We start from the raw sequence: 19,298 nt of genomic DNA, 5'->3' as shown, positions 1-19,298 counted from the left end.
CTCAGAGGACTAGATTAAAGGAAAGAAGAAACAGAAAAAACAGTTGATGACATTTCATCTGCTGTCTAAAAGGGAAGAACTTCTGTGTGTGCATTTGGAAAAGACTGTTCCAAAAGCTGGAAAAAGAATTACCATTTTGGAGATACTTACACTGAACTATTTTTAGATAGCAGACATCCTGCACATGGAAAAGCATGTGAAACTACAGTTAGTAAGAAGCCATGTAAACTGTAAAATCTTGCAGGCTCCTAATTTGAAGATGAAGAGAGTTAAATTATAGATTCTAATAGTACCTATAAATACTTTATCACTCTCTGGAATCTTTCTGTTTGCCTTTGTTCTTATGTCTTTCTCTGTAACTTCTTTAGTTTCTACTATCCGAGTTCTCTCTGTTCTTCAGAATGCACTAATTCTTTTTACATGTGCTAATAATATGAGCACATTGCCTTAGGCCTCAAATTTACAACCCAGTAATTTCAAGATCTCAATGAAGGTTTACCCTTCTTTGTTTTAAATGTTCCCATGGACTTAGTTACGCAAGGTTACTTCAAAACCCTTTTTCTCTGCTTCCCTTGAGACTCTCTGTACCCAATGTAATATTGGCCCCGTTTCTGTTAACAACATTTAACTCATTTAACTCTTTTTAGGATGAATGAAGTTTATATGTAAGAGAAATGTTTAAAGGCTTTCAAATTTTATTCAGATCTGAATTTTCTCTGTTAAATATAACCCTTATTTCTTTTAAATTTCTGTACTTCTGTGTACTAGCTTTGGTGGTTTTATTTTTTTATTTTTTTTTTACTTAGTGCCTGAGTCTCTCCTCTTCTATACTACTTTTTTATGATTTTAAGTTGTTGTTGCAAAATGACCTACACAGACCCAGATTTATTTTTCTGTTCTGTGCCTGACATAGGAAGAAGGGAAGAGAGGATCATGAGCAAATGAGAGTAAAGGACAGCTTATGCTGAAATGAGATTTGACTTCATTGTGGAACAACTTATGCTTGATGATGTTCACAGTCCTTTTTATTTTTACAAGACTGATATTACACTTTTTGCATTTCTGTTTTATGTTTTCCTGGAACAACTTAAGAGTTTCTTGTTGAATTGAAAAGCTCTGTGTTGAGAAAATAAGACACAGCAAAAATGTTATAGTTAGTCAGAGAAGTGTGTTCCACCAGCATATGTCTCCCTAGTGCTTCCTAAATATGCTGTTGTATTCCTGCCTAAGGAAAACTCTGGCTCTGATTTGGGGGTTCAAAATGAAAGTTAAATATCTGTAATATAAATGTGCTTCTTGAAGCTACTGTTGATTCCCACTATAAAATTAACAGTGTCTAATTTTAAGTCTCCAAGTAAAATCTTTAAGTCTTCAAAGCTTTTAAATATCAGCAACTTTTTAATTCTCCCTAAAGCACAGTCTCCAGAAAATATTTCTAATATAAACAATTTAACTCACGGTGTGAAAGTTCACAGGAGTTGCTGTGGCCCTAACTTCACAGGGCATCTTGAAACCAAAAGCCCAGGTGTGTCCAAACCCATTTAGCTGCAGGCCTATGACAAGCAGTGAAATCGAGGTGATTGTTGAGTCTGATGATCCCAGGATGGCTCTGCCTTAAGCCTGCACCTGATTACTCAGCCTGGCCAAGCAGCTCCTGTGGATCATGGTTTGCTCCCTGGTGATCAGGCAATGAGGTTGGTCTCCAGTCTTAGCTGAAAAGGTGTACTCTGCAAGAGCAAATGGCATTTGTAGACCTCCACTGTTTGTCACCATCAGAGCAGGCAGCTGAGCTATAGCTGACCTGTGTTCTGCCTTTCTGTATATGTGGAGCCATTTCTCAGGACATACTGGGTCTTATCTCTGGCTTGTTGCCACAGGGAGTGTGAATTAATACTGAGTCTTTCAACTTTAACAGATTCTGAGTCAGGCATGAGAAGTACCTCATTGTCTTAGAATTTCCTCATTTGCAGCACACTGGACTTTATTCAGATGTTAATGCTAAGACAATTGGAAGTAAAAGTAGTAATGCTAAGTCTAGTTTATTGCTAAGATGGTCATTCAAAGGCTATAATAGCAAAGGATGGATATATACACACACACATATATATGTATTTGGTGGTGCATACAAGTAATTTTCATTAGCACTGAAATAGTATGTTCAGAGAGATAAGACAAAAACAGTATAAACAGAAAAACAATCAAATGGGATATGGATGCCATGCACCATCCCCTTCCAAAGTACAGCATCTTTGTGGTTTAACTGCAATGCTCTTCGAAAGAACGAGTACCAGTGCAAAGATCATTTGAGATTAGTTCTGTAAGAGTGTATTACCATAAAAGGGATCATCCATGTCACAGAGAAGCAGTCTCAGAAATAATCCAAGAGAGTAAATTTGAATACTTGCCTCATTTTTATCTTGACAAAATGTTTTTACCTTTTGAACCTCGTGTTTGCTTATTCTGCCTGCGTGCTCCTATCTTCTAGGGTTTTGATAAACCCCCAGCATGGGAGAGTGAGAAATTAATGTGTTTCACTTCATCTTCTCCCTGAGGTCACAAGTGAGGGAACAATAACAGTCCTAGGCAGAAATGAATTTCATTAAAAGGAACCTAGTTAACCTATTGCAAGTTATTATTTCTAATATCTACCTTGGTGTGATTTCATAAATTTTGCATGTGTGTGCTGTTTGAAATAAGGGTGGAGGATTGAGCAAATATAAAATATTAGTGCTCTATTATTAGTACTGATTTGACACAGAATAAAACTTACTGTGGGGGAAGGGAATAGAAGTCAAAATAGAATAGTGCCCTAGATTTTCTCATATAATTGTGTTATTGGGTATTTGCCCTGGGTGAGAGTTCATAAAAAGGTGGAAGGACAAGAGAATATGTGTCTAAGTGCATATAAGATTACTAGAAAGAGAATTTGACTGGTGACTGCCCTTATGTCCATTTATGTTCACATTGCTGTGTTAACCAATTTTTACCCTCTCAGGAGTGGAAACAGATTTTCTTTCCTATTAAATTTCTAGAAATATGAGAAAAATTTGTTGAAAACAATAGTTTTGTTATTTTATCTACTGTAGAGGTTTTTTCCTTTTGTTGACAAGTGTAAGCAATGGATGCTCAATTTGCACCTAAGATCTATTCAGCAATATTTAAAATAGTTTTACTGCTGTGCCTAGTGCTTATTGTTAATTAATGCATTTCTCCTCTGTGTAAAAAACCCCACACTAAATGGCATTTTTTTGGTATGCACTTTGTTCTTTGTTTGCCTGTGCAAAATGTGAATTGTGATACCAGTCTTCACTTGAATGCTGCACTGTGATCTGCAGAAATTGCAAAACTTAATTACTTTTAAATTTTTGGTTTGTTTTTAATATTCTCCAAAATATGCCAGAGCACATAAAATCTGATGTAGAAGGGCTCGAAAGGAGTATGCAGGTGCTGCTTGCACAACATGCAGTGTATTTAAAGTCAGATCTGCTGTAAGTGATACTTTTATAAACCAGAACCTTTGAAAAGTAGAATTGTCTTTAAAACAGCCACATGGCTGTACCTAATAAACTGTGGTAGGGCTCAATACTTTTATTAGCTGATTAAACATTTGCTGTTTTGAGAGAAATGCTTTTGGAATGAACACAGATGCACACACCTGAATTTATAACAAAATTCATTCTGTATTTTTGCTATGTTGAAAGGAGGCACATCTGGGAGTGGGTGGCAGAATGTGAAAAGCAGCTTTTCCAATTGCTTAAAAAGAAGCTTGAAGTTTATTTTTTGAGCGAAGTGGTTAGTTTAGGAAGGAGCTCAGCAAGTTCTGAGCTAGACAGGTTTTCCCATTGGTTTACTGAACCTGAAAGAGACACTGATTTATAGGAAACGTGTCTTGCAAGTTCCAGTTCTTGGCTTTCCCTAGATACAAGTGTCATAACATGCACTTCTTACTAAATAAGACCACCATCTGCAAACATCCCCCTGTGGAATTCCTTAGGCATCCTACAGAAAGATGTACTTTTGGGTACGTCTTCCCTTAAAATAAAGCTTTATCTCCAGAAGCATCACTTAATCATTTTGCTAAAAACCTCCCTGTTCTTTGTAAAATTCATGAAATAGAAAACAAAATCTGAATAAACGATAACCTGCTGAGCCACTTACATTCACTGTTGTAAATGAAACTCTAACTTTGTTTTTTATCTCCAACAGACAAACAACAGAAAGGTGAATTTGCCTTAGAGGGCTACACCATCAGAATGAATAATAGCCTTCGGAAGGATGCAAAGAAAGATTGTTGTTTTGAAATCTCTGCTCCAGATAAGCGCATTTATCAGGTTGGACTTTTTAATGTTGACTTGAAATTTAATTGACAAAGCTGTTACAATTCCTGTTACTGAATTAACATTTCGGTGCAACAACTGTCACTGATATCTTAATGAAAAAAGGAAACCCTTGCTTGCTTGTATTGTATATTCATATATTAGGGAAAAAAATCTGATTAAATGTATGTATGTACATGTTCAAATATTATCTTTTTGGTCAAGAGCAAGGAAATCTATCATCTTTATCTATTGGTCATTTCAATATTAGCATTTTAATATCTATTGTATAGTATGTCTGTGTGATTTCTTGAATGAATTAAATAGTAAAAAAAAGGTTAAAATATGTATCAGTGTTAAATACATATTGTATTGGTCATGGCTTTTCAAGGAAAACCTACAAAAAAGCACATATCAGCTGTGCAATTCAGAGATCTATCAGCCAGACATCAATATGGAATGTAAGTTTAATAAGTTTTAAATATCTGAGATTGTGGTTGAAAGCCAGTTAATTAAGCTGTCAGGTAGTGTGTTGGAGTCTGACAAGAACATTTTTAAGAAAACTGTACCCAGCAGTCTAAAGAAATTCATGGGTGTCTTCTAATTGTCAAGGGCAAATTTTGTTCATCAGTTCTGGCTTTGACATTGATGAAGAGAAGCAGCTTTTTTCTGCACAGCTGCCAGCTGCTGATCAGAGTTTCAAATCCATCATCCTCTCCTTCAATTACGTAAATTTGTCAAAATTAGCTGTACATTATAAGAAGCATCCTTGCAAGAAAAGTACCAGAAGACATGAAAAGAATTGCTAATGGTTTCTTGAGGAAGTGATAGGAATGTTACATTCCCTCTTTTTTATTGCTAATGAAATTGTAGTTGTGTTTTTGTCATTACTGCTAGTAATTATTAATAAACATTTAATAGTTTACAGCTGCTACTCCCCAAGAAGCAGAGGAATGGGTACAGCAAGTCAAATTTGTAATTCAAGGTAAGCCAGCCTGTAGAGCAGTTGTCTTTATTGCTAATACTGCTTAGTGACAGTAGTTCTGTCCACTTATCTGCTATGTTAGTACATGTAGGATTGCTACATGTCCAAGTTTCGAGTCCTAGTTTTCAATTGCTACTTTTCTCTTTTTTTCAAGATTTTTGCTTTTCTCCCAGAATACTGTTTAGCTTGAAAGCTCCTTCATTTAAACTCTTTCTTATCCCTTGAACAGTGTAAAAAAATAACCAGAATGTACTGGAAAGAGCAGGTTATAGAATAATTGTTTTCATTTCTGCTTAGGCATTATTTTCCACTAACTGTTAACTTTTAAACTGCTGTTACAGACACGGAATCTAATGCCATTCCTGAGGAGGAATATGATGATGTTGGACAAGTGAGCAGTGAATTTACAGATGATAGCATTTATGAAGAAGTTAACGGTATTGTTGAATTCTTTCTTACTGTGTGACTTGTGATCATTTTGTCTTCTCTACTTCTAGTTTGACGACTCTGAGTGGCTTAAAGGAAGTGAGTAAAGTAGCACGATGAATAAGATGCTTTAAGATTTCAGGTTTTGCTATGACATTGAAAAAATAGTGTCTTCAGTTCTGAGTGAGAACAGTTTTCTTTAGCAGAGGCATCAAAATAGCACAGAATCTGTAAAAGTGAACTCAGGGGACTTTCAGCTCATTAACATTTTCTGGTATGCAATTTTTTTTAATTAAAAAATTGAAAAGCCTTACAGCTTTTTCCAACAACATGCCCGTTATTTTCTTCTTTATTCGTTTTGGCATTTGTATTAAGTAGAAGTTCTCTATCATTCCAAATGTTACCTAATACATGGTATTATAATCCTGCAAGAAAGCAATGTGTTTGTTTGAAAAGACTCTGGAAATGAACTACAAGGAAAGCAACACAAGTATTGAAACTTTTTACTTTGGACTTTCCAATGTAGTCGAATGATTATGGCTCTAAATGTCCAACTGCATCTGTCAGATGGCAAAACGAAAGAAAAAGAGTTTGGCAAAAGTTCTTGATTATAGACATTCAAGTACTAGGAGAAAGGTTACTGGTCTTTATTAAATTCTAAGAAGCTGTGAAAAAAATCAAATTTTCAGTTATCATTAGTTAACAAGTGACATGTTGAAGTGATATGACAATTAATAATCACTTTGTATGAAATGGAGTTCTATACCCCTTGGTGTCTGGAGCAGTGCAATTATCAGCAATAATCTGAGAGAAAGAATTAGTTGTTTCATGTGATGCTGACTAACTTTCTGTATCTATTAGGTAAAATTTCCTGACCACTGGAGAAAAGAATATTTTACACTTTGTCTTGATTTTCAATTTCAGGTCATTTCAGTGAATAAGGGATGAAAAAACAAGTGTCTCATGAAAATGAATATCATAAAGTTATAAGATATAAAATTACAGTAATTTCACGAATACAAGCCGCACCAATTTGACTAAGATTTTGCTCCTAAACCGGAAATGCGGCTAATAATCAGGAGCGGCTAATACAACCTCAGAAGTGCCTGCCAGAGTGCTGAGCCGAGCAGCTGCAAAGTCGGCATTTTGCGATTGTTACAAATCGCTACTTTGTTGCACCGCGGGTGGAGCCTGGCTCCCTGTAGGCAGCACGGGGGGCGGGGAGAGAGGCGGGAGAGCTCTCTTTCCTCCTCTGCCACAGCCCAGGGGAGAGACGGGGGGGGCCCGGCGCCGCCATTGCCGCGGCCCGGGGAGGAGAGGGGGGGGGACCCGGGCCGCCCCTACCGCGGCCCGGGGAGGAGGGGGGAAGCCCGCGCCGCCCCTGCTGCGGCCCGGGGAGGGGGGGGGAAGCCCGCGCCGCCCCTGCTGCGGCCCAGGGAGGGGGGGGGAAGCCGGCGCCGCCATTGCTGCGGCCCAGGGAGGGGGGGGGAAGCCGGCGCCGCCATTGCTGCGGCCCGGGGAGGGGGGGGAAGCGCGTGCCGCCATTGCTGCGGCCCGGGGAGCCGACGGGAGCCCCGCGCAGCCATTGCTGCGGCTCGGGGAGCCGACGGGGTGCTTTGTCCCCGCCCGCCGCCGCCCCGGCAGGAGCGGGGAAACTCCGTCCCTGCCCGCCGCCGGCGCCACGGGCGCGGGAAAGCTCCCTCCCCGCCCGCCGCCGCTGCCGTAGGAGCAGGGGAAGCTCCGTCCCTGCCTGCCACCGCGGGGCAGCGCCGACCCGGGGTGACCGAGCCCAGGGGCAGCGGCGGCCGGCCCCGAGCGGCAGCACCGGGCTGGACCACCTGGCCCTGTCAGCGGCCCCTAGCGGGCCGAGCCTGCACAGCCTTAGCTCAGCCAGTAAACCCCGCCCTCCCGCGGTTCTGTTACTAATTGCACGCGGGTCCTCGCTGCGAACGACAGAGCGGCTTATATTCGTGTGCGGCTTATCTATGGACAAAAACCAAAATATTTGCCAACACCCAGAGATGCGGCTTATAGTCAGTGCGGCTTGTATTCGTGAATTTACTGTACATCTTTTTAAGAGCTGTTTTTTTGGTTGTTCCATATCTTTTAATTATACCTAGATTACTTCAACACAGAATGCATGTTCTGCTAAAATGTCATGCAGTATGTTATGCATGCTGAAGAACTATCTACAGGGAATATAAAAACTACATTACCGTGCCTAATCTTATAGCTACAAGATACATCCAAAACTTATTACAGTGCTTTTTGGATGCTGAGGTTCTTACAGAAAGTGGTCTTGTATGCTTACTTAAGCTTTTGTTAAAGAAGCTCCACATATATCCTGAGATAAATTACTCTTTTTTTGAGCTTCACTTACCATACCTGTTCATTTGAATGTCAGATAGCAAGTAGATCTGGAGCAATAATACATAAAATACTGTGAGAAGGGCATTGGTTAATATAGACTTCGAATTCTTTGCTTTGAGCTCTATCTTCAATGAATTGCTGCCTTGGTGGGATTCTGTAGGAATTTAGGATATTTTCACTTACATCCCATTTCTCTGACAGTTTCCTGGGTGCTGTTATCTCGTAATGTGGCTAATAAACCTGAAATGTAGCAACATCACAAAGAAGGCATAGTTCAAGAAATTTAGATTCAGTTTTTAGTTAAATTACAGTAATTTCACGACTATAAGGTGCACCTCCAGGAGGTGGCAAATTTCTCAACTTTGTACATTATATAAGGTGCACCAGACTGTAAGGGCGCTTTTTTTTTGCAGCGAAGATCCGTGCCACGTGCAACAAAGTAACGAATTAGTAACAGAATCCCGCGATCATGGAGTTTACTGGCATGTGCTCAAATTGGAAACATTTTTCACAGATTGGTGTAGCCTTTAAACGCAGGCCCAAGTGCCCTCCCCACGCGCGGGCCCCGGAACTCCCGCCCAGCCCCGGCTGGCGAGTGGGGCTCGCGGCTGCCACGGTTCAGGGCGGCCACAGCTCACACCTTGGGGTTGCTGCGGTTCAGGGCGGTTCAGGGCGGCTCAGGGCTGCCACGGCTCGCGGCAGCTCGGGGCTGCCCATGGCTCGGGGCCGCCCGCTCCCTCCCTCCCCATGCAGCTCCTGCTGGCTGGGGGCTACCCACGGCTGCCCGGTCCCACCCACCCCGCATGGCTCCTGCCGGCTGCGGCAGCCCGCTCCTGCCCCCTCTCGCGGCTCCCGTGGTGCCACCCCCCCTCGCGGCTCGGCTCACGGCTCGCGCTTCCGGGTTGGCAAATTTTGGAACTTTGTCCATCAGATAAGGCACACCGGACTATAAGGCGCACTTCTGGGTTCGGCCCGAAATTTTAGTCAAAAGGGTGCACCTTATAGTCGTGAAATTACTGTAATTTATTTTCCCGTGATCTTGGAGCATGCTTCATTTTTGTGTTATCAAGTAGAGATTATCTTCCTTTATCTCATGCTTTTTCCATCTCATCTATTTCTCAGGAAAGACCATTTTACCTTTTACAGATGAGCTTTTAGTTTTGACTCTGATGTGTTGACATAATTAAGTAAAAATAAAGCATAAATTTGCAATAGATTTTAGGTGATTATTTAGTCCTTTTATCTTCCATAAATATGCTTTAATAATCATATGCTTAAATGGAATTACAGACTCATGGCTCTGAGGCCTTAGAGCAGTCCTTTTCTTCTTAATCCATATCATATTGAAGTGTGTTAGATGAAATGCTGGTTGACAAACCTCACAGGAGTAGGTCTTATTTGTTTCTTGTATAGCTGTTCATCTAAGCTTGATGGTAAAAGAGTACACTGCAGTTTGGTCTCGTCTTCTTTAATTAGGCCTGATTGGTTGCATTTAATTACAGCTGGCTGTCCTTTCTATTTTCCCAGGAAAGTGAATTACTCTTTCTTCCTTTCATGGTCAAAGGGTGGAGCATCATTATTCCTGCTGTTACCTGGCATAATAATACAGAACAAATAAGAAATCTGGAACGCCTGTTAAGAGTACAAAAAAAAATTATTTGTACAGCTGCAAAGCTATGCTAAGCTCTGGAATGCAGAAGGCAAACATGCTAGATCCTTGTGAAAAGGGAGAAGAAATTAATCTCCACTTTGTTTTTATCCTCAAAGCATATTCATGTTAGAGGATTCTAATCCTCTGTTTTCACAGATCCACTAGCTTTATAAATACTGCATTTCAGGTGCACAGCTCATTATACTGTGTTATCATTTATTTGGTTATAATTTACATTTTCTCAAGTAAGTAAAATTTTGCCTTTCTGTGGTTTTCCAGTGTTTTTTATGCCAGCATTTCAGAAGGAAATTAAGCCAGTTCAGATGATAATATTTGGTTTGGTAGTTGAATAAAGAGTTTTGGATTAAAAAAAAAAGGATATGGAAATCTTTACACAGTTTTGAAAACTGAAAAATTTTGAGAACTGTAGCAGTAACTAGGACACTGTATTCTCTACCTATCTCATTGCTTAGCTATTTTTTTCTCCTGCTTGTGACAGGAGACAGTGTGTAGATGAATTTTCCAGGCAGAAGTTGGATAGATTCAAACCACTATCGAGAATGCCAACAGTCTGTTAGCCTAAAGCGTGGATTACAGTGGTATACACTATGTACTGTCTGCCGGCAGGTTGATAGTTGGGAGGGGTACAAAGAGATGTGGGAAATTGAATCTTTTGATCTCTTAAGTCACTTTCTTCTTTAATAGCCCATACAAATTAATATTTACCATGGAAGGATAATTTTCATGGTTCTCAGTATTAGTCAGTGTTTTACAGGGGTTATTCAGGTAAAGTCAAAAACATCAGAACTTTCAAAGAATTCCCAGCTTGTAAAACTGTCCTTGGAAGATTCTTCAGGAAAAGAAATCTTTATACTCTCTTCAGCAAGCTAGGCTTTAGTCTTTCTGTTTTTTAATAAAAATCATGGAGGAAAACTTGGCTAAGCAAAATGAAAAATTTAGTTAGTAAAGGACCATTTTTCTTAATTACCTATTTATTTTCTACCTTAGTACACTATATATAATTTTCAGCCCACAGCTGAATGTTACAAACTGTAACATAAAACAGCTTCTGAAACTGTAGTATTAAATAAATCTGAGCTACGTCTATGCAGAAAGTTTCTAGCTTAGCGGTCTTTTAAACAATGGAGTTGTCCTTGTCATAAAACAGAACATGTGCCAGCTTTAAAGTTGTTCCTGTCTGTTGCAGGCCTTGAAGACAGAATTTTTTTATTAACTTGAGGTTTCAGTGACATAGTTTTAAGGCCTTCAGTATTGTCTTCTGTGGTTTCGCATCTGTGTGAAGCACATACCCAAAACTGCAATGCCAACTACTGCCTGCCCCCTTAATCTTTTCTTTAAACCCATCTCTGTTTGTGTGCTGTCTATCACTGTGGTCCAATAAGAGAAAAGAGGTGTTAATCCACGCTAACATACTTACCTTAATTTCCAATTTTGTTTTGTCTTTTTTCTTTTATTCTCTTTCTCCTCACAAACTTGCATTATAGCAGTACCTTCCATGGCATGTGGTGTAATTTCCATTAAAACGATTCTAAAGATAATTCTAATTCTTATTTTGGTGGTGCTTATTTGCGGCGTGGAGGTAAAACTCTCCCTTTCAGAGCCCTTACAGAACAGATTAGGTTGGAAATCCTGAAGCAATGTAATGTGACATAAGACTGACATCGTGGCTTTGAGCCATCACTTCTTCTGTCCATAATACAGAAAACTTTCAGGTGAGAAAGAGGTAAGGATGGTGAAATTCAGTGCTGTGGTGATCTCCAGCCAATACAACTTACACCAGTTCTTAGTTTTCTATAAATTAAATTTGAGGATTGATACAGTCTCTGATTTGGCACAAGATGATGGGAATGGAGACTTGGTGTTTGTCTTTTGATTCCTGTTACCAATCCTCTGCCAAATTGTTTGGTCAAGCTCAGGTTTCTGGGAAATAATTCTGTTTAGGAGTGCAGTTGGAAGCTTAGGCAGGGAAACTCTAAAGCCAAGCTCAGAAAAAGGTAAGAAGTGTCTTAACTTTCATGCAATGAGAAGTGTGCTGTGCAAAGAAACACTTCAATTTGTTTACTTATTTTAAACAAAGCATTTTAAATTAAAAAATTATATTAATGTTGTTTCAGAACTTTTCTGACATTGAATGTGAAGGTAGAGAATTACCATCGTGTTTCTTTCTTATGGTTGTCTCTTCAAGCAACTTTCATGCTTTATTTTTTTCTAACAGTAAACTGCTTTGGTTAGGCAGCATAACAATACCATCTTCATTCTTTGTTCTTACTAGACTGCTACAGTTTTGAAGAACCAACTTCTTTTATAATACTGTACCCTTTTCATGAGCATGAAGGTGGTGGGGGAAGAACATGTTCTCTGATTCACCTCTTCTTGGGAAGAAGGAAGTAATGGTTATGTCCCGGAGTTTAAGTTTCATCTGTCAGTCATGAACACTCATGGCAAATATTTGTTTTCTCAAGATGTAATGTCATTTATATTGACTTTTTGACTCTAGAAGTGAAGATTTCACAGCACTGTGTTAATGAAAATTCTTTTTCAGGACACTTTTGCTTCTTATAGCACAGTCAGGGTATGTGAGCCAAAACACAGTGTCTGGTGCCAAGCAGTCCCAGTTGTGCATTATAGCTGTACAATCAGTTCCTAAAACCAGTAGGCTTAAAGAAAGAAACTATTAATTTGTCGTTGCAAACTGAAGGAGTAGGTTTAAGTCAGCAGAGTGATTATGGAGTCTGAGATGTTACCTGTGATCATTGCTGCTAAGTCCTTCTGTTATATATCTTGGCATGTGGTCCAAATTCCTTGTGGTGTTTATTGCTTGCCTTCAGTAGTTAGGGAATTCTTTGGTTCTCGTCCAGAAGTTGTATATAATGCTGATGTGCTATCTTTTTTTTTCCACAGAAAGAATTCTAAGTGCTTTTAATTAGTAAGTGATTTTAAAGTATAAAATATAAGTAGGGTCTGGAATAATTGAAGTTGAAAAGACTTGTGTGTAAGATCAACATTTCTGAGGACAGTACTAAAGATAAGTTTTCAAAGTAATTTCTGGAAGTTTTTTTGAATAATTTCCATGAAAATACCTTTTAGATTCAAGGACACAGCAAGGGACTTTTTTATTTTTAAAACAGTGAGGATTCTTCAAATTTTTTTTTTCAAGAATTGCATCTCAGAGTTTTTAAGAAGTATTTTCCACTTGTTTAGCCATTATATTATTGTATGAATGGAGTATTTTTGCACATATTGCTGATAGGTGGAGTACCAGAATAAGGACAAGGGGGTGCTACAGGGATTACACAGCTGTAATTCAAAAGCAATTAATGTAATACAAGAGCACTGAAAAGCCGATGTGAACTATGTTTTAGCAGAGAGAGTAGTAATAAAGAAATAAATTTTATTTATTTTATTTATTTTAGGTCCAAGACATATTGTTTTGTTGTCTTGATCACTGGGATTTGAGATCTGCTAAGTGTCAGACATGGAAATAATTGAAAAACAGTCTCTTTTAACTGGATATGGTTGAATCCCAGCAGCTTTGATGAAATGGAGCCTTGTTGGAATTATTGCACTCTGGGTTTTGAGGCAGTACTCTTATGGGATTTATATATGCCTTGAAATTATCCTTCAGGTACTAAATGCTCATGTGACATGAGTTACGAATCCAGACAAATATTTAAAGACATTGCATCCACAAGGTTGTTAGGAACTCGATACCTGGACCTCAGGTTTTGTTTGCCACAAGAGCTTGGGCATTACCTTCAATTACTGTAATCCAACATCTAAAGAGGGAGCCCTTCTTTCCATTGATGTTGGGTGTCAGTGATGGAAGAGGAGGTAAGACAATCTGGTGTAGCTGAAAAGAATGAGATGTTCATTGAGTGGGAAGTGGCAGGTCTTTGTGAGGAAAAATAAGGTTCAGAGGCTCTTGTGCATTTCTTTTAAAGTGAATATAAAGTAGCTGCCTGTGAACAACAGGTGGCCCATAGCTGTCAGAAAGCCCACTGTCCATGGTGCAATTCACCCCCTGCTTCCTCATCACACATATGTTTGCAAAAGTGAGGAGACCAGTAAAAGTGGAATAACCACTGAGTACTCATATTTAGGCTGATTCGCCTGTGAGAGGTATGTTGACTGATTGGACTCAGGGTGGGTTTGTCCACTGATAAATACTCTTATAATAATGTTCTTTATTTATATTTTATTCAGTGACATACCTCTGCTGCAGAAAATTTGGTCAGTTGCAAGATTCAAAGCAGTCAATTAGAGTATTTACAATAAATGGAAAGTGTGTGCTATTAAGTATAGATATATTTTATACTCTCTTGGAACTGCATGAGAGACTTCACAGTTTTCAGATGTTTCAGGCTTCATAGATTTCAGACTTTACAGGTGGAGAAAATAGAAGTGATCTTCCTGATGCTGTGATCAACTGTTGGAATAAATCAAACGAGTCTATGTTGGAAAGGTTGTGTTTGTCAAAGTCTCACGTTAGCAAATGCTAGATTTTATTTATGTATTTCAGATTTTTAAAGACAAGTACCCTAAAATCCAACCAAACCAAAAACCCAACCCAAACCAAAGCCAACAAAAAATACACCACAAAATAAACTATTGTCTAGTGGCATCTTAAAACTTACTTGCTTAAAATTAGAAGGCATATCTAAAATGGAAGTATTTTTAATCATACTTTTTTATGTTTAAAGAACTCCTTCAAAGACTAATTAGCTCATGACTTACTGAAATGAATTTACTTATGGAAAGAAGATGTTTTATTGTAGGTACTGGTCAGTAATTTTTATTCTATTCTCCGTGTACCAACATTAGACAATGACTCTATTGGTTTGTAAAACCAATCTGATGTGAACAGTATTTGACAGAAACTGTTATTAAGAGATAGAATCCTGTCTGAGAAAAGCCTGTCATCCTGACAAAAAAGTCACACAAAGTAATTTTATTTGTATCATAGTTTTTTCAGTGTTGACTCTGTCTCTGACAACTGGCTTCATGTTAAATGTGAACAAAGCTTTGTTATGCATGTGTGTCTTCAGTGGGTTGTGGACCCAAAGTATTTTCTTTTGAAAACAGAGTTTTCTGTGGTGGCACTGTTTTTGTCTAATTAAGAAGCATTGCAATACACTTAATGCAAGCATTCAGAGAAAATGTCATGTTATGTGAGATAGTTTATTAAGCATAAATTTAAGGAGTTGCTGCAGTTTAGCAAGTTCAAAGTAAAATGTCAATTGTATTATGTATATTTATGAAAATAGAAATATATATTGGGCCCATTCTACTGCTTGGGTATAAATGTGATAAATACTATACAGATAGATCAAAGAACCTTAATTTTTTGAATTTGTGATGAATGACTGCGTATCAGGCTATTAAAACCATTAGACAGAGTTTTTTGAGAAACGAGCAACCAGAGGTTATATGGTGCCTCAGGCTATCACTTCTCAACTTTTCTGGTTTCCACAAGGTAGCTATTAAAGAACCATAATTTGTACAACTGAATTCTCAAATAAGACCCAGCAAGGTGGGCTCTAAAGGCTGAATTAATCATTCTGTTACTGTAGATACAAATCTCTGATTTTAATTTTTCAACCTTTAGAAATGCATCAGCATAAATCCTTCTGTATATGTCTTTTCCTTTCAGTTTGCTACTCTCCTCAAAACGGAGGAATTAGCCTAAGAAAATACTGCTAATTAACCAGAGCTTCATGAGTTTTTCTGGCTGTGTGCATGTATATCTGATTTGTTTGTATGTTGCATTCTGTGTTTGCAATAGATGTCATGGTTAGTTAACACACATATGAAGAAGGTAACACAGGAAAAGGCTGCTTTTTTCCTTGTCTTGGCTGCTCCTCCCTGGGCTGGTTACAAGTTTTTAAAAGAAGCAGGATGGTTGCTTCTAGGAAAGTAAAATATGCAGCAGAGTCCAGCTCCTGGACCACACAGTGGACCAGGCAGAGAGGGCAAGATGCAGCAGTCTTCAGTGCCCTAGGAGACAGAGGGATGCTCTTCAGCAGCAAAGGGGAGAATCTTTTCTTAAGAAGCCAGAAGAGACTAAGGAAAGTTTTTTGGCAAGTGAATGAGATTTGTGTCAGATGGCAAGATAGGAGAATAGTCTTCTTATTCAGAAAGGGGATGGTTGTCACAGTGGATATTTTGTTTCAGTCCTTTTTTTTAAGTCTTAAATTCTCCTAGCAGCTAAAAGCTCTGGGTTTCTGTTTTAATGAAAACCAGTTTAGGATCTCTGGAACTTATCCTTAAAGAAGATGCTCCAATACTTCCATCTTTGGGTTGTGAAAGCGTTGTGTCTTAGCAGTTTGTAACAGTTATTCTGTCCTTGACTCTTAACATAAAACTGTGAATTAAAGGAAGGAATTGCATTTTTAAAACAAAGCATTATCTAGTGGAAAGCCTGTGGATCCTAGCATGAGGGTCATGCTTCCATTTATATTCAGATAATATACTTTAGGACAACAATTCAGTTGCCCTAAAATATACTAACTGAATTTATCTTGATTGCATACCTTTCTCAAATTTTATTTCCTTAAAAACTAAGACTAAATATTGGGAAGAAATACTTTGCTGTAAGGATGGTGAGGCACTGGAACAGGTTGTCCAGAGAAGTTGTAGATGCCCCACATTGCTGTAAGTGTGTTGAATTTTTTGCTACTTGAGGAACCTGATCCAGTGGAAGATGTCCCTGCCTATGGCATGGATGTTGAAATGAGACCATCTTAGAGGTTAACTCTCAACCCAAATGATTGTGTGATTCTCTGATAATAAATGACACATTGCCATCTGTTGATGTGAACAGCAATTTCAGATAATTCAATAAACAAAAGTTCAAGATGGATATGATTTTGTTATAACTTCCATACAGGTCATAAAACCTAGTTCCTGGATAAACTGCCTATCTCAGACATACAAGTAGTGCTCTTACAGTGCAACTGAGACTGTTGTGTCTCTGTAAATCTGCAAGTACCATCTCTGAGTAAATTCTGGTAGTATGAGACTCCAGAAGCCATGGGTTCTGCCAATCCTACACTGACCTGGGAAGCTGCCTGGGGAGCAATTGTGATCTTCTTATGAATTATTGCCATATCCCAGTGTCCTGCCTCTTCTCTCTGAGGTGCATTGTGGTTTGTGTTGTGTAGGGCTAGTAAGGTCTGACATCCAGAGTGGCCAATCCCAGTATGAACCTATTGTATGATAATTGAAGAATGGGATAGTATTTGTAGAGATTAATATGGGAATGTTATCCAAAATGTGGCACATGTCAATAGTCTGCATTGCAGCTATAATTTTCTGCATATTTCTGATTTAACCTGATACTAGTGAATCATAGCAATAACATTTTCATTTCATTTAATCATTTTAGTTGGAGAAAGGATTAGTATAGTTGACATAATTTCATTTAATGGCCTGGGTCATAAACAGTGCAAAGTGGCAGTAGTGTGGGTTTGTTATTTTTAATAAAAATACTCAAAGGGTGAAAACTGCTGAGTTGTTTTTTTTTTTTTTTTTGTCAGTGTGCAGTTAGTGATCAACACAGGGAATGCCAAAATATCCCAGTATAACGTTTTTAAAGGAATTACAAGAGAAGCATCTGGGAGCCAGACTTTGGTTGTGGAAACATGCCAACAACTGTATTGTGTTTCCTTTCACTGAAGTGAGCTATGCCTTGCCTTTTGTCCCTTTTTTGAGTAAGTTCAGGAATCATGCTATAAATTTGAATACATTAACCTTGCAGATTATTATAGGATATTATGTGGTTTAAGCAAGATGCTTTATGAAATGTATGTATGTAAATTTTATGTCAAGTCCCATTTGTCACAATTAAGAATATGTAGTTTTCAGAAATGGCTTTTAAATTTAAGACTTGCTGCTGATCAATGATTATGAGAAACTTTACTTGACATTTACAGACTTTTTCTGTCATATAAATTTAAGCTTGAGAAATATAACTGCTGTACATGGTTGTCAAATAACACTGTAGTACAGTTATACAGTATAGATTAGTTAATTGAATATTTGATTGCTAAATGTATTTACATTGGGAACTATTTATATTTTCTATGTAGATTTTAATAGCCACCACATTTATTTCAGCAAAACATTTTAATAATAAGGTTTATAAAATGTCATGTTGAACACTTAAACTATTTACATAGCTAAGAGCTATTACAGGTTGAGAGAACAAACAAATTTATTTTAGTTACAGTGAATTTATATAAATCTTTATTATATTTAGAAGAATATTCTTACATACATGCCACACATATTTAGGCCAGTAATCTCTAGCACAGATTCCTATGAACCTACAACAGAACGATGGAATAAACTTAAAAATTGTTGTTAGTTTTGTCCCTTTGGGAAACTAATTTACATTCTGTTCAATAATTGCAAGTAATTTTTTTTTGCTAGGGTGATGGGGAAAAGAGAAAGGATAATTTTTTGTTAATCAGCTAAATAATTACATGAGCATGTAGAAGCATTAAAACTCTAAAGTTTTTCCTCTACATTGTTGAGCCCCATTAAGAGTGGTGTTATTAAATATTTTATTCTTTCTTTAAATGCTTAAGTACAGATTTATGTAGGATGCTTATCACCTCAATTTGGTATGCCAAAATTGAGCCTTTAGGAACAATTTTCAACAAAAATTGTGCTTCTGTTGAAATTTTACATGAAACTTTATCTTCAGAGTTGTTTCTGTTCTGGTGTGGAAATTGTTAAGTAATATCTTGATCAAAAAAGTAAAGGTAAGATCTTAAAACGTACCTAGTAAAACTTAAGGAATTTCTAGTGAGCTGGATTTTGAAGTCACTTTTGAAATTTTCACCTTCTTTGATAGCCAGTCAAACAATTTTTTGATTTCTGAGTTTAATATATTCTGACCAGTTCACAGCATATAGGATTAGACAAATACTTATTTCTGACAAAAAAATCCCCAAAATAGTGACTTTATTTGTAAATATGAAGTGTGTGTGAATATGAAAACAGGAAATCAATGAATGAGTTTCTGGAAGTGGATCTCTAAAATATCTTTTATTCTTCATTATAATCATTGTGTGCATATCCACGATGAACTTGCTTGTGATGACCTTTATCTTTTCTCTTGAGAAGAATTACTGTTATCAGGTCTTTCTTCATAAGGAAATAAAAAGGTCAGTGCAAAGCCCATCCCTTATTTCTATGCAGTGCACATTGCACTTTGGCATATTTATATTTAAATAATAATAATTAAATAATTTTGTCAAATAAATGTTAATATTCCAAAATTAGGCATTCTAATTGGCCTTCTCTGATAGGTACTCCTGCTTTTTCTGTCTTTTTTTATCTCCTCTCCTCCAAAGCTTGCTGTTGGTGTAACTGAGATTTGACATGCTTGTCTTCCTCCTAGTTCTCTCAGACTAGCAATTTTTTCCCTACTTTAACTTTGAATTGACAAACTCTTAATTGTTTTGCCTTTGTGTTACCTGCCCCCCACCCCCCCCCCCAAAAAAAAAAGGTGGAGTATGTAAAA

At 37.9% G+C, this 19,298-nt stretch overlaps 1 protein-coding gene across 2 annotated transcripts in view; it reads left to right on the top strand.

Annotated features, from left to right (window-relative positions):
- SKAP2 (src kinase associated phosphoprotein 2) overlaps nt 1-19,298 on the top strand; it is a 121,547-nt gene that overhangs the window by 77,075 nt on the left and 25,174 nt on the right. For both annotated transcript variants that reach the window (XM_033073303.2, XM_033073312.1), the window contains exons 7-9: nt 4,207-4,331; nt 5,238-5,301; nt 5,643-5,738. In XM_033073303.2, the coding sequence (XP_032929194.1) occupies nt 4,207-4,331; nt 5,238-5,301; nt 5,643-5,738 (285 nt within the window). The remainder of the gene's footprint in view (nt 1-4,206; nt 4,332-5,237; nt 5,302-5,642; nt 5,739-19,298) is intronic.

This window comes from Catharus ustulatus, chromosome 1 (genome assembly GCF_009819885.2).
Source record: "Catharus ustulatus isolate bCatUst1 chromosome 1, bCatUst1.pri.v2, whole genome shotgun sequence".
NCBI lineage: Eukaryota > Metazoa > Chordata > Aves > Passeriformes > Turdidae > Catharus > Catharus ustulatus.
The sequence above is the reverse complement of the archived record's forward strand: the minus strand, read 5'-3'. Positions and strand labels throughout refer to the sequence as shown.